The sequence below is a fragment of the Miscanthus floridulus genome, chromosome 10 (genome assembly GCF_019320115.1).
Source record: "Miscanthus floridulus cultivar M001 chromosome 10, ASM1932011v1, whole genome shotgun sequence".
NCBI lineage: Eukaryota > Viridiplantae > Streptophyta > Magnoliopsida > Poales > Poaceae > Miscanthus > Miscanthus floridulus.
Genome location: NC_089589.1, coordinates 124,026,167 through 124,042,170, shown reverse-complemented (window position 1 = coordinate 124,042,170; position 16,004 = coordinate 124,026,167). Strand labels below are relative to the sequence as shown.

General features: G+C 43.6%; 2 protein-coding genes across 3 annotated transcripts; both read left to right on the top strand.

Moving 5' to 3' along the window:
• The first annotated feature begins 2,533 nt into the window (after nucleotides 1-2,533).
• LOC136489509 (aluminum-activated malate transporter 10-like) lies at nucleotides 2,534-3,709 on the top strand. The gene is made up of 3 exons (XM_066486123.1): nucleotides 2,534-2,879; nucleotides 2,992-3,129; nucleotides 3,681-3,709. Exons 1-3 carry the CDS (start codon nucleotides 2,534-2,536, stop codon nucleotides 3,707-3,709), a joined length of 513 nt encoding a protein of 170 aa, XP_066342220.1.
• A 6,259-nt stretch (nucleotides 3,710-9,968) lies between these two features.
• On the top strand, nucleotides 9,969-15,333 carry LOC136487120 (noroxomaritidine/norcraugsodine reductase-like). Of its 2 annotated transcripts, XM_066484250.1 has the most exons (4): nucleotides 9,973-10,451; nucleotides 13,979-14,204; nucleotides 14,780-14,886; nucleotides 15,041-15,333. In XM_066484250.1, the coding sequence occupies exons 1-4, from the start codon at nucleotides 10,155-10,157 to the stop codon at nucleotides 15,203-15,205; spliced, it is 795 nt and encodes a 264-aa protein (XP_066340347.1). In that variant the 5' UTR covers nucleotides 9,973-10,154; the 3' UTR covers nucleotides 15,206-15,333. The 2 variants fall into 2 exon arrangements, with proteins under 2 accessions (XP_066340348.1, XP_066340347.1); XM_066484251.1 differs by lacking the exon at nucleotides 14,780-14,886 and having other exon boundaries at nucleotides 9,969-10,451.
• Nucleotides 15,334-16,004: the final 671 nt, after the last annotated feature.

Below are 16,004 nucleotides of genomic sequence, written 5' to 3'. Positions count from 1 at the left end.
CCTATAGATTTTTTTATCCACCTCTATAAAATTATTATCCCTAGGGCACATTAGAGCCTGTGTAAAAGTTTAGCACCATTCCCAATCTTTTCATGGGTAGACTCAGTTCAACCTATAATTAATCGGTGTCGTTGCGCGGAAATTCAATTAAACCACAAAAAGTAGCAAACCATCTCTGAAAAATAATTTTAAGACCAATACGACACCGAAATGCGTATGAACCACATAAACCTTGATAACCTATGTGTATAGTCATGGTTCGATGAAAAGGCAAATGTACCTCTGTGAAGCATGTATACTCCGCCTATGTCGAAATGGCTTGAAATTTTTTTGGCAAGCATATACACCCAAATTAAGACCCCACGCATGATCTTAGGTTTTTCTGATATTTTTTTATTTATTATATTTTTCTGTGTGCTGAATGAGACAAAAGAGGGTGAATTTCATCTTGGTCCCTATACATTTTTTCATCCACCTCCACAAAATTCTTATCCCTAGGGCACATTTGAGCATGTGTAATAGTTTGGCATCATTCCAAATCTTTTCGTGGGTAGACTCAGTTCAACCTATAATTAATAGGTGTCGTCGCGCAAAAATTTAATTAAACCTCGGAAAGTAGCAAACCATCTCCAGAAAATCCCAAACTTGGTGTTTCCTTCACACATGAGACATGCAAGCCTGAGAATAATTTTGAGACCAATACGACACTAGAATGTATATTTCTATTTGCCCAGCAAATGTTACATGAATTACATGCATGACAATAATTAAACACACAAAGCCGTACATATTAAAATTAGAACCCAAATAAACTATGACCTTGAAAACCTAGCTAAATAAACATTAATTACTATCAGAATCACTGCCGGGATCGATCGGGCCACGCAGACTAACATGCCTCTGTAGCCATATATGATAATTGATGTCACATATTATGTATCCGCTTGTATCGATGAAGTCCAATGCCCATATGAGTGCACTCTCTCATGCCTCACAATACCGAAAGAATGGTCGGTCATAGATGTAACCTACTGAATGACCACTGCCCCTATTAGTAATCATTATGCAGTACTGGCGTCAATCTATAGAGCTGGCTGAGGTTTCCATTGCAGAAGTCCCAATCGTACCCGAGTTGCTCCGTAGCTTGGTCTAGAACAGCCCATAAGCCACTTGCAGCATAGGTAAGATCCTGTAGCGCAATCTGTATGCAGAGAAAAAAAAATTGGAGAATGTTATTACAATAATAAATAATAAATAACCACGACTCAGGTATAAGTGACCATTTTACCACATCCGCATGGTTGTAGCTCGCAAACCATTCGCTTGTTTGCGGGACGGGGATATCACCAGCATTCAAAGCAAGTGCCTTGAAGTGCAAGAAATCAGGCACATCATAGCAAATACGTCGAAGTGCCTCTAAACAGATGCGCACGACACTTAATTGGGCGCTTATCATGTCCGGGCTCTGTATTCCTGTCCCGTGGATATGGTTCCGATGATTTGAACCTCTCATAGGGATGAAAAAACTGAGTTCACACATCCATAGCCGACCACTTGCATTAGATGCCGTATTCTCGACGATGTCCGAGATAAAGAACTAGCTCAGTGTTGTTCGCAGCCAATCTATTGGGGATATAGTCTGTGACATATATGCATGCAACAATGATATTAAACTAATTACACTCATTTGTTAGCATCAAAAAACAAAAGATGTTGGAAAATATTTCATACAATAGCTGGAATAGGGAACCGTGGAATGGGCACATTAGGAGCGAATGACTCATCGCCAGGGTGGAAACCTGGTTCTTGTGGTGGGGGAGGTCCGTTGTTCATACCACCTGATCGATAAAATGTGGCAACATAATTAAATATAGATCGAATGCAAGGAATAAGAATATATATAAATGTAGAATGCAAAGAAAAATGAATATAAATATAGATCAAATGAATATATATAGATAGAATATTGGAGAAGACAACATATCAATACCATTGAAAAATGCAGGAGCCATGATCAAATCACGTAGAGAGAGAGTGGATGTCCTGAGAAGTGAATGTGAAACATGAGAAATGAGACTGAGAGAGTTCGTGGGTGGGTGGGATCGATGTATGTGGCCGACAGTTTGTTTTAGAGTTAAATGCACCACAGGCCCCTGAACTTGTAAGCGTGTGTCACATAGGTCCCTGAACTTGGAAAATGCATTTCTGGCCCTCTAAACTTGTTAAGTGGTACACATAGACCCCTGAACTTTGAAAATGCATTTCTGGCCCCCTAAACTTGTCGAGTGGTACACCACAGGCCCCTAAACAGTAACTTTGCTATTTTTTTAAAACTTTTTTAGAAATTCATTTGCAACGCTCCGTACGTATACATAGTCGCAGGTCTACGCATGCATGCATGCACGTCGGCTTCGGCTGCAGTACATGAGCGGCTGCAGTATAGTAGTACATGAGCGGCTGCAGCCACCTTCTCGCGGTTCATCCCGACGGTGACACCAAAAGTGAATGTGCATGCACTCGTGTACCGGTAAGCATGGACGCCGCCGCGAGGGAAGCGCAGAGTGGTCTGGAATGGCGAGTGACCGTGCCGGAGGGCGCGTCGGTGACCATGGAGCACGAGGCCGGCGGCCCTGCTGTGAGGGTGTGGGCGTGGCTGCTGGCCTGCTTGGCCAAGGCGTGGAGCAGGGTCGCCGGGTTCGCGAGGAAGGTATGGTGGATCGCGGCAGATGATCCCCGGAAGGCGGTGCACGGGCTCAAGGTCGGCCTGGCGCTCGCGCTCGTCTCCGTGTTCTACTACACCAAGCCCCTGTACGACGACGTTGGTGGGGCTGCCATGTGGGCCATCATGACGGTCATCGTTGTCTTCGAGTACACTGTCGGTGAGTCGACCGGCTTTGCTTGGCAGAGTCAGTGCACGCAGATGAGCTGCCATACATATGCGTGCATGCATGCGTGGATATTGTCTTGACCAGCTGGTCTTTGCATGGGCAGGTGGCAGCGTGTACAAGTGTTTCAACCGGGTCGTTGCGACGGCGAGCGCCGGTGTTCTCGCGCTCGGCGTGCACTGGGTGGCGGACAGATCCGGCGAGCTCGAGCCGGTCATCGTCACTGGCTCCCTCTTTTTGCTGGGTACGTATTTTGCATTTGTCATTGCTTTGTGTGATAGTAATCACTTAACGTATATATGTAGTACCACCCATATGGCCAGACGTGTGGACGAAGAGGATCGGACGGCCTATATACACTTATGCAGCCACGTATGTGAATGAATGTACGTATATTACATTTACATGCAGGCACACAAGAACCAAAACTTGTACGGCCGCCAACACGTACACACGACGTATATATGTGGTACCACCCATGTGGCCAGATATACACATACATACATGGTGGATGCATGCATGCGTGGACCTGCGACTGTGTATACGTACGGAGCGTTGCAAATGGATTTCTCAATTTTTTTTGAAAAAATAGCAAAAGTTACTGTTCAGGGGCCTGTGGTGTACCACTCGACAAGTTTAGGGGGCCAGAAATGCATTTTCAAAGTTCAGGGGCCTATGTGTACCACTTAACAAGTTTAGGGGGCCAGAAATGCATTTTCCAAGTTCAGGGACCTATGTGACACACGCTTACAAGTTCAGGAGCCTGTGGTGCATTTAACTCTTTGTTTTATATAGGGGGCATGGACATCACTGCCGGTTTTTAAATAGAACCAACAGTGAAGGTGGCCTAATGTGTGAACCATTTTGGTGGACTACGATGCATAACGATATCTGTGGTTTGTTGTGAGAGAAAAATATTGTATCATGGCTGATAAGGCATGGAGAGGCTAGCTCCTGGCCGAGGGCCATTTTATAGGGGCCAGCAGTCGTGGTACATTTTTATTTCTGAACTAAAGTTGTCGGAGTAGGTGGAAGCAGTGTTCCAACTGTTGTGGTCATGGGAGTACTGTTGGCATGTGAGGAGCATCTACACATCACTGTCGGTTTTAGTTTAAAAACCGACAGTGAATTGGGCCTTCTGTGTTGGTTTGAGCAACCGACTGTGATAGAAGCTATCATTGCCGGTTTTAAAACCAAAACCGGTAGTGAAGTGCCTGCCGCCATCGTAGCCTTTCAATAAAAAAAGGTTTGGAGCCTGCCATCGCAGCGCTATCACTGCCGGTTTTAAAACCAAAACCAGTAGTGAAGGGCCCTGCCGCCATTGCAGTCTTTTAGTAAAAAAATATAAAAAAAATCACAGTCTCATAGCCTTTTTATAAAAAATATAAAAAAAATTCCGAGCCTAGGATTCTATCCTAGGTGTTGGGTTTCTTAGTTTGGAGCCTTAACCACTACACTAGAATAGGGATTACGTTAGAATTAGTTGTTCTTTTTTTTTATCCTGTCGTAATGCGCTACTAAATAATAAATGCAAAATCAAAAAAGTTTGGCCCGCCTAGGATTCAAGCGTGGGTCTCAGAGTACAGAGTGCGCGGCCTTAACCGCTGAGCTAGGATAGGGAGTTTGCTTAGTTTGCTTTCCTCTATTTATTTATTAATAGAAATAATGTAGTTAGTTTATATTCTAAAATAACACAAAAATTTGTGTTGATTATTTAATTCTATGATAATTAATTAATGGTCTATAATTATCAAATAATAGTGTTTGTGAACATCATCTTAATATTTGATTACATAGTCAATAATTAAATTATAGAGATGCGCACAAAATATAAATTAAATGTTCAGTGCGAATTACTGATACAACGTCTGCATAATGATTACATAGTTAACAATAATCTAACTATCTTTAGGTGCATCAACAATGAGGGCCTCATTGTGATCAATTCGTACGTAAACAGGTTCGTCACCCTCTTGAAGGATAGGTAGGGGTACGTTCGCCCCGAATGGAGTCATTTCCTGATAGCCCCTGTAGTCTTCTTTGTCCGTCACTCCATCGACACCGACAATCTTCCTTTTCCCTTCTAGGACTACTTTTAGCCTTCCTTTTGTCTTGTTGTCCCCTGCATAGAAGACTTGCATAACATCTCTTGCAAGGACGAAGGGGTCGTCTCTGTATGCGGTCTTAGTGAGATCAACGGTAGTGAACCCTTCGCTGTCAGTGTTGATTTACTCGAGCCGGATCCACTGGCAGCGAGAAAGAGCTGCCTTCAATGGACCGTAGGCTAGCTCCCATATCTCCTCTATGAAACCATAGTATGTCGCCTGCACGTTGCCATTTTTGTCGTGAGCATCAAAATGAACACCACAATTTTGGTATGTGCTCTTTCCATCTTGCTTTTTTATGTAAAATGTGAATCCATTGATCTCATACCCTTGGTACTTAAGATATGTACTCAAAGGTCCCTTGGCTAAGGCATCCATTTGATTACCCAACTTTATTCCAAGCAAGCGACGTCGCAACCAGCTGACAAATTCCTCCTTATGTTTTTATCTAGCCAAGCTGACCTGCTCGGATACAGAGTTTGCAGTGATTGCCTATGCTCATCAATGTATGGCATCACACCCTTGGCTTGCTGGAGAACAGCGCACTATGCCTGTCTGAAAGAAACAGGGTCGTCTACTATAACAGATTTCTCCCCGATCGTTCCTTTGCCCCGTAGTCTTCCCTTATGACAAGATTCTGGAACTCCGACCCTTTTGATGTCCAGATAATATGTGCAGAACTCAATAGCCTCCTCCGTTAACCATCCTTCAACCATGCCCCCTTCTGGCCTGAATCTGTTCCTAACATACTTCCTGAAAACTTTCATCAATCTTTCAAAAGGGAACATCTGTTGCAGGTACATTGGGCCAAGGACTCTAATTTGGTTAACAAGATGAATGAGCAGATGCAATGAGATATCAAAGTAAGTCAGCGGGAAATGCGTCTCAAGCCTAACGAGAGTTTCAGCTATGTCCCGCTGTAGCTGCTCTAGCGTGGACACATCAATGATCTTTTTTGAGATTGCGTTGAAGAATGAGCAAAGCTTTATGATTGGGGCGCGGACCTTTGGGGGGAGGATACCATGCAGGGCAATGGGGAGCAGCTGAGTCATAATGACATGATAGTCATGGGCCTTCATAGGGCCATAGTTGAACTTGAGTTCTCCCATGTTTACTAGCCTCTTCGGGTTCGCACAGTAGCCCATCGGAACTTTGAGTTCATTGAAGAAAGAAATAAGCGCACGCTTTTCTTCCTTCTTCAATGTCCATGACACAACTGGAAGTTTGAACTGGCCATTCTCTAGCTCCACGGGATGCAGCTCCTTCCTGATTCCCAAGTGTTGCATGTCCAAGCGTGTGGCTAGTGAATCCTTCGATGTCCCCCCGGTGTCCATCAAGGTGTTAAGAGTGTTAGCGCACACGTTTTTAGTGATGTGCATGGGATCAAGACAGTGGCGTACACTCAGAAATGGCCAGTAAGGTAGTTTCTAGAAAACCAATTTTTTCTTCCAAACGCTCCCATCAGGCGCTGCTACTGCATTGTCCCCCTTCCCAAGGACAACCTCCAGTTTGTTGACTTCTCGAAGTATCGTAGGCCCGTCTCGATATTTTGGACCTAAGCGTTTCTCAATAGTACCGTTGAAATCTTTTCTGTTCTTGCGGTAAGGGTGATCCTTAGGTGGGAACCTGCGGTGTCCCATATAAACTATCTTCGAGTTATTTAGCAGATTTATCGCATCAGTGTCGTCCAAGCGCTCGACACATCCAGTATAGCATTTTGTCTTCTCTCTGGATAACGAACCTCGACCTGGCAGGTCGATGATTGTAGCGATAAGTACTCCCTTGATCGTGACATGTTCCTTTTTGTACTCGTCCCAAACATCCGGCACACCCTTTTCAAACATCTCCACTAGTTCATCAATCACTGGTTCCAGAAACACGTCGATGTCATTCCAAGTTGTCTTGGCCCTTGGATCAGTAGTGGCATCTGTATGTACGACCGCTTTATACAGACCCAAGGTGGAAGGTTGTATATACAGAGCGTCACTGGCCAGGTGCTATGATTGCTTCTAACCTAGTCAAAAGGATTCATCCCATCTGTGCTCAAAGCAAACCAAAGGTACCTTACCTCTCCACCGATGTCCTTATAGAACATAGTATTGACAATCCTCCAGTCATTCCCATCGGCGGAGTGCCTCATCATTGTATCTTTCTTACGCTCTTCGCCATGCCAGCGCAACAGCTTGGCTGACTTTGCACATGCAAATAGCCTATGCACCTGGGGAGCTATAGGGAAATACCAAACGACCTTTACAGGACCTCCTCTGGTCTTGGTACCCTCATCTGACGGCCCTTCCTTGTACCATGGAGCTTCACACTTGGGGCACTTGTCCAAGTCTTTGTATTTTTCTCCATGGTACAATATGCAATCATTGAAACACGCGTGGATTTTTTCAAACTCAAGGCCGATGGGGCAGATCATTTGCTTGGCCAAGTATGTCTTTTCTGGCAACTCATTTTTTCTAGGAGCATTTTCCTTATTATACCTAACAACTGATCGAAGCCTTTATCGCTCAATCTGTTTGTCGATTTGAACTCTAACAGCATGATGTCGGCTTCCAGTTTGCTCATTGGACAATTCCTATACAATGGTGTTTTGCCATCTTGTCTCATTTTCTGTAGCTTTCTCAGCTGTCTTTCACTAAGACATCCGCTCTCTACATTACGTAGCAGCTGAGAAATGCCATTGTTATCCTCGGTGTCATCAGCTAGCGTGTTCCTAAACATATTATTAACTGTGGCCATAGGTTCTGTGTTGACACCGGGTTCCTCGTCATCATCGTGGATGGCTACGTCAGGCATGTCCACATCATCATCGTTTCCCTGTAGAACATTCACACCAACCTCGCCATGCATAGTCCATATCGTATAGTTTGGCATGAACCCCCTGGTAATCAAGTGCGATCGTATAGACTCAATTTGATGAAAGTTTCTATGATTCTTGCAATCTTTGCATGGGTAAAAGACAGGGTTCCCATTCCTAGCATGGGCTTTGGCATCGGTTATAAACTGGCTGACGCCATGCATGTACCGCTTGTCCATTCGGGACAGATGCATCCACTCTCGATCCATCTCTGCACAAAAAAATACTGAGACAGTAATTACAAAGAATTAATAAGAAATCGAGCTTCATGAACAACAATTGTAGCTCGAAAGTACCATTTTTTGGAAAACATTATTGTACACTAATTATTGAAAAGCCCTGGCCCTATAAATTAAAAATCGTAGTAAAAATAATTATTGCACAATATTGAAGAACAACTATTCTACTCTACTTCTAAGAACTAATTATAGCATCACATACTAACAATAACGATCTTGACCACCATGGAATAATTAATTAGCTAGGAATTTAAATGTGTTCATAGACACCAACCTTTTGGATGATGGATTCACCACAATTTGAGCCTTGCACAAATGTTCAATTGGAAAAGTGCTCTCTAGAATGGAGAAAGAACTAGAACGAGAATCAAGCAATGTAGCCATCAAAACGAAGCTAATTAAGCAACAAAATCAAAGGAGTGGATGTTTGTTACTAACCTTAAAGCAAAAAGATCAAGCCATTCTTCAAAATCCAAGCACTAGCTTCATGGTGAAGAGCAGCCGCAACAATGGAGGGAAGGGTCCAAACGCGCGCCTCTGTTCTCGGGATGGAAGAGAGGAGGAAGGAGAGGACGGCTGCAGCCTTTTTGTGTCGTAGGCTTATCACCGTCGGTTCTTGGCTAGAATCGACAGTGATAGTGCGCAATCACTGTCGGCTCTTGGCTTAAACCGGCAGTGATGAGTGCCCGCCAAAACACTGCCGGTTCAAGCCAAAAACCGGCAGTGATGTTGACCTTCACTGCCGGTTTTAGCCTAGCACCAATCATTTTTTTCATTTTCAAGCTCATAACAGACAGTGAAGTTATATCACTGCCGGTTCTCACAAATCCGGCAGTGATGAGGCCGACAGTGATGTGTAAATCTGGCGTAGTGTTAGTGTAGAAACTACTATAGACTTCTGGCAATCATGACTTTATTTGAATCGACGAGAGGACCGGGCCGGCCACATGATCGTAGGCACCTTGATTTCCTCCTCTCCATGGCTATGAGTAATGAATAGGAAAAAGGTACCTGGCTGACATGCCTATGAGGTCTCTTGAAACCTAAGACCCCACACGCCCTAAGGGACCTGGTTGGGGCATGCGGCGGCTATGGTATCTAAATGAAGCTCCATTTAGCAGCAATGTCTGGCTAAATGCCACTATTAGTGCATATGATTGCTTAGCACTAAAAGTTGCTTCTCCTAGCTGTTGCTTTTTCTCCAACAGCTATCCCCGGCTATAGTTGGAGATTTAAAACCTTGGTCACCATCATGCTCCTTGCTCTAGCGCTCCAGCCCATCAATAAGCTTTTGTTTCATTTCTGTTTGTGGTTATTTTGAATTATCTTTCGTAATGACAGATGTGGGTAATTTAGATACAAATTAGTGGTTACTTTATGTATTTTTTATAATGACCGAGTTGGGTAGTTTTTTTATATAAACAACAATAAATCCAATGGCTTTTGCCGGTGATGATGATTAGAGTCAAACAACTTAAATGCCAGAGGTTTTTAATTAACCATTGAAAAATTTTCTAGGATTTATTAATTTTTCTTAGCACGTCTAATAAGAATTATCCGTGATACATCTGTTAGGGTCTCTAGTTAGTAATAATAACATAAGATGAAAAGTGCGGATATCTTTATTTAAGCTTTCACTGTTTCTCGGTCAAATTAAAGTTTTAAAGTCTTCCTGGATATTTGCAAAGTATTTACGACTACCGACAGCACTACTAGTAGCTTTTCATTGCAAGGAAGAGACGCACGCGGTTGTTCCGCTTTGTGTGTGTCCAGAAATTTTCGATCAAATGAACGGCTGGAATCAACAGTGCGAAAAGTACACTGTCCTGGCGTGCCCAATTTCCACGACGTGTAGCGACTGGCGTCGGATCGGATGAGACGGACAAATGGACACTGTATCTGTATCAGAGGCTCGTAGGCGACAAGCTCGCTACGAGATTTTTCGTGTGGTGTCTGTGTGCTCATAAAACACCGAATTACTGAAGAAGCAGCCAGCTAGCATACTTGCGTACACTGGTAGGTGAGACACGCGCACGGAGACGTAGTACGGAGGGAGAGGGCTATGGCGGATGGCAGTGTGATTGACAGGGGCGAGCGGTGGAGCCTGGCGGGCGCGACGGCGCTGGTCACCGGCGGCAGCAAGGGGATCGGGCACACCATCGTGGAGGAGCTGGCTGCGTTCGGTGTGCGCGTGCACACGTGCTCGCGCAGCGCGGCTGACCTGGAGGCATGCCGCCGGCGGTGGTCCGAGATGGGGCTGGACGTCACGGTCACCGCCTGCGACCTCGCCGTGCGCGCCGACCGGGAGAGGCTCATGGAGACTGTCAAGGCCACCTTCGACGGCAAGCTCGACATTCTGGTAAGGTGAAACCAACTGTCCACTCCCGTACATCCTATCCATGTCCATTCGACGACGGCAGATCACACGTCATTAAGTCATACTGAGCGTCCATGCATGATGCACCTCCTCTCATTCCTGTTCTTTTTAAAGCATCCTTTCCTATAGGGGATTTAGCTCCTTCAGTTCCCTAAAAAAAAGGATGTTGCTATATTATATTCCAGGCACCTGAGATTTGGATTTTTTTAAGGCGACGCATCTCAGCCCTTGTATCGGAAACAGACGGTCAAGATTAGCCCCTATTCATCTTCTTCCTCTAGGCTCCGGTAGCTCTCACCCCGCCACCATAGAAGTCACCTCCGCAGCCGCCCACCGCCCCGCCGCGGTAGGGTCTTATCGAAGCTCCGCTGCTGTGGCCGCGGCCGCGGAGCTCCGGCGAGACCCTACCACACCTGTGGTAGACTCCCTCTTCTCCTCCCTTGCTCCCGCCACCGCTTTCTTCTCCAACTCCGGCGAACGGCCAGGACTCCCCAGCCCCTACCTAGCTGGCCGCCTCCACTGTCGTCAGGGCCCCAAACTGTCCGGGCGCCATCCCCACGGCTGTCCCTGTCTATCTCCCTAGGGCCCCTCATTTTACTAAGGTCACCAAAGTTGGGAGAGAGAGAAGATAAGCTCGCTGGAGTTGGAGGGAGAGAGAGGAGAAGCTCGTCGGAACCCTAACTCGCAGATCCAGGAGGAGGAGGGCCTACCTCGCCGGCACCGCCGCCGCCGCGTGGGGAGAGAAGGAGATGCGTGCGCATGCCCGTGGGGAAGGGGCGCGAGCGCCGTCCGCTGAACAACCAGCACATCTCAGTCGACTGAGATGTAGGAAGAGTGGAAAAAAACTAGCGCAAAAAAATGGGTTTTTAGAGATGGGTGTTGAGCGTTTTTAAAGGCCTACTACCGAGCCCAACTGCAGTCCGTATGCCGACCAGTGCCACACTGCCACATATCTCACTGGAGCCATCGATGGCGTCAAGCTTGAGGACAGAAAAGCCGAACCAGAGCCGCCAACACAGGTTTCTCCACTATGCTCTGTGCCCGTGGCTCGGTTCTCCCCCCAAGAGAGAGGGTGAGAGAAGAGAGTGTTGGGTGGGTTACGCCAACTACCGCCGTGTGCGCCCTCGGCAGCTTGGGAGTGAGAGAGGGTTGCACTACCGGAAACCGGCGATTTGCCGAGTGCCGAGGCTTTGCCGAGTGTATTTTATCGGGCACTCGGCAAATACCGTGTTTGCCGAGTGCCAAATAAAATACACTCGGCAAACAAAAACACAAGGCAAAATACGTCTTTGCCGAGTGTTTTTTTCTGGCACTCGGCAAAGAAGCTTTTTGCCGTGTGCATTTTTTTTGCCCTCGGCAAATCATTTTTTCGAAGCAATTTTTGAGGCCCTAAATGAATTCAAATGAAAAACTTTTCAACTACAAAGTTGTATAACTTCTCAAGATCTACAAAGTTTATTTTGGTCATTTCTTCATTTGACAAAGCGATAATAACGTTGTTCATAAAACCTACATATCTCATATCTCTCATATTAATTTCATGAAAGTAGAAGATACATATATAAGATTTGTGAACAATGTTACTACCACTACGTCGGATGAACAAATGACCAAAATAAACTTTATAGATCTTGATAAGTTATGAAATTTTGTAGTTGGCAACATTTTGATTTGAAATCATCTGGTCATGCAAAAACGACGTTTGAATTTGAAAATTTTAAAATTTGAATTTTTCAAACGACCTCGGATGAAAAAACTTCCTAAATGAAAATTGTAGATCTCCAAAAGTTATGAAACTATGTAGTTGACAACTTTTTGATTTGAAATCATCTTATCATGCAAAACTATGTTTGAATCTCTCAAATTTAAAATTCAAATTTTTCAAACGACCTCGGATGGAAAAACTTACTAAATGAAAATTGTAGATCTCAAAAAGTTATGAAACTTTGTAGTTGACCACTTTTTGATTTGAATTCATTTAGGGCCTCAAACAAGCAATTTACTCTCAGTATGCCGAGTGCCTTTTTTCTAGCACTCGGCAAAGCCGTATTTTGCCGAGTGCCTATATTTTGGCACTCGGCAAAGAGGTATTTTGCCGTGTGCATTTTTTTGGTCCTCGGCAAATCAGTTTTTCGAATCAATTTTTGAGGCCCTAAATGAATTCAAATGAAAAACTTTTCAACTACAAAGTTGTATAACTTCTCAAGATCTACAAAGTTTATTTTGGTCATTTCTTCATTTGACAAAGCGACAATAACGTTGTTCATAAAATATACATCTCTCATATTAATTTCATGAAAATAGAAGAGAGATATATATGATTTGTGAACAATGTTACTACCACTATGTCGGATGAACAAATGACCAAAATAAACTTTGTAGATCTTGAGAAGTTATGAAATTTTGTAGTTGGCAACATTTTGATTTGAAATCATTTTTCATGCAAAAACGACGTTTGAATTTGAAAATTTTAAAATTTGAATTTTTCAAACGACCTCGGATGAAAAAACTTCCTAAATGAAAATTGTAGATCTCCAAAAGTTATGAAACTATGTAGTTGACAACTTTTTGATTTGAAATCATCTTATCATGCAAAACTACGTTTGAATCTCTCAAATTTAAAATTCAAATTTTTCAAACGACCTCGGATGGAAAAACTTACTAAATGAAAATTGTAGATCTCAAAAAGTTATGAAACTTTGTAGTTGACCACTTTTTGATTTGAATTCATTTAGGGTCTCAAATAAGCAATTTACACTCGGTTTAGTATAATATATTGGGAACTAAAACGGAATCTAGACACAAGTGACAGTGTGGTGTAGTGGTAGAGGAGGTTTGTGCGCAGCGGGAGGTCTTGGGTTCAAATCCCGTCGGCCGCGTAGCCGTGAAATTTACGCGAAAAAAGCCGGAGATGGATGGGCGCTGACCGGTGGGGGCCTCCACCAATTAAAAAAAAATTTCATTTTTTTTGGGTAAAAATTTCCATTTTTTCGGCTTTTTTTTCGGTTCCAACTTTGCCGAGTGTCGGCACTCGGCAAAGACTTTGCCGAGTGCCCGACAAAAGACACTCGGCAAAGACGTCTTTGCCGACTCTTTTTTTGCCGAGTGCTCTTTGCCGAGTGCAGCACTCGGCAAAGCCTTTGCCGAGTGCAAATTGGGCTTTGCCGAGTGCCCCTGGCACTCGGCAAATTCACTGAGTCCGGTAGTGTTGCCACCGTGTTGAGTCGGGAGAGAAACGGCGAGAGAGAGCTAAGTGCGTGCTTATATATGCATGTTCAGTTTTAGGCCTCGTGAGCCTCAGGCTCATTTAGTGAGACAAACCTCTTAAGAAGTGCCTCTGTTAATGGATTTTTGACTTGCGTTAGCTTCAAAAATGAGTCGACCGCCTCTGAAAATTATTGGTTATTCTTAGAGACTAGCTTACCTGTTGTCTACCTCTGTTAATCAAACATCTTGTCTATCAAAATCATTTTTGTAGTATTGATATATACATGCTTGCACGTACACAGGTGAACAATGCGGCGCAGTTGTTCCTGAAACCGGTGGCGCAGTGCACGGCGGAGGACTTCTCACGTTGCATGGCGACCAACCTGGAGTCGTGCTTCCACCTCTGCCAGCTCGCGCATCCTCTCCTCCTTAATGCTTCCCTCGCTGGCGGCGGAAGCGTCGTCAATGTCTCCTCCATTGGAAGTTTGCTGGCCTACAACAACATCACCCTCTATGGCACCGCCAAAGGTATAGGCCTTTATTATTTTCCAAATTCACAAGACTTTTCAGATATTCTGATTTCAGAATACAATTCTAAGCATAACGTCCAATGTTTTAAAGTAAATAATTATTCTTTTTTATTGTTTTTATAAGGGTTGACAGAGTGTTGTATGAGAAGAAATAAATTAATTAAGGTTGTTTGTCTAGATGATGGAAAAAAATTGTCCAACTACTTGCCAAGACAAGTACAAGTGGGAATTGTTCTGTTCGAATTTTGAATTGTTGACATTCCATTTTCCTTGTTAAACTGCTTGGCATACGGCACAACACAAAAACTAGAAAATTCGAAAGTATTTAAATCACACACACACACCCCGTAAGTTTAAATTTACTTGTTTGAGATACTCCCTTCGTCCTGAGTATAAGGAATACAGAGTTCAAAGTTTGTACCAAATTATATCAAGCACCCAAAAGACCCATGTATACCTCATTAATGTCTATCACCAACCTAAATATGGTAATTAGAGAGGGTATTTACGTCATTTATCTTACCATATGTTATGTCCTTGATAGTAAATTTGTTTTATTTGGGCGCATGCCAGCCGGAATGAACCAACTAACAAGGAGCCTCGCCGCCGAGTGGGCCAGCGATAAGATTCGTGTGAACTGCGTGGCACCTGGACTCATCATGACCGACATGACGAAAGTGGTACTTATGCTCACCTATGGAGACATAATTAGTGTATATAATTGCCTACATGAAATTAGTTGACATGTAAATTAAATGGATGCATATATAATGAGAGTACGTACATAGACAATGAAGTTTATCTACTTATTCTTTTTTTCTTTTGAGTTGACAGGTAGAACCAGAATTTCTGGAACCGGAGATTTCACGGGTTCCGATGCAGAGGTGCGGGGAGGTAGAGGAGGTGGCGTCGGTGGTGTCTTTTCTGAGTATGCCAGCATCTTCCTATGTCACTGGCCAAGTCATTCGCATCGACGGCGGCCGGACCATAAGTGCATGAGCTTCTAGCTAATATATATATTATTAAATATAGATGTGAGTTACAATGAGATATTCAGCTTGTTATATTTCTTGGATGACTTGCAATTTGGAGATTTATTTAGCAGTCATGTCATGCATTTCAAATTATCTGAGAATCGAACTTCGTATTGTTTCTAAATGTGTAGTGCGCTAACCCATACGTTATGAGAGGTTTAGAACATTATCAATGATTGTATCATGCGGTCCAATGACTCCGGTGGTAAACCTTACCTCCTCCATCTAAAAATGACGAATTATATTTGACCTGAGAAAAAGTCAAACCTTACTGATTTGAACAACAATTAGGCAATTGTGCCCTATGCAACAGTAACTGCGAAGAGACAAGCATGCATCTCTTTCTTGAGTGTCCATTCAGCACAAACTGTTGGCAGTCTATCTGTATCTGTTGGACCTGCAACAACAACCACCTTTAGACATGGTCATTGAAGCCCGAAATGTTTTTGGCACTCACATTTTCAGAGAAATTATAATAACAGCCTGCTGGATTATTTGGACAACCATAAACAGAGTCACTTTCGACAATGCAAATTTCTCTTTAAATATGTACAAAGAAGACTTCAAGAAAGTGCTTGGTTTGGTTTGTATCAAAGCCAAGTAAAATGTAAAAACCGCTTCAACTTTGTGGAGAGAAAATATCCCTTAAATGTAATCTCCTTTTCTTTTTATTTTTGGAAGCCTTGTAACTTGTACAGATATATACATAATCAAAATTTTAAGAGGCCTCCCCCCTGCTGATCCCTTGAAAAAAAGGTTTAGAT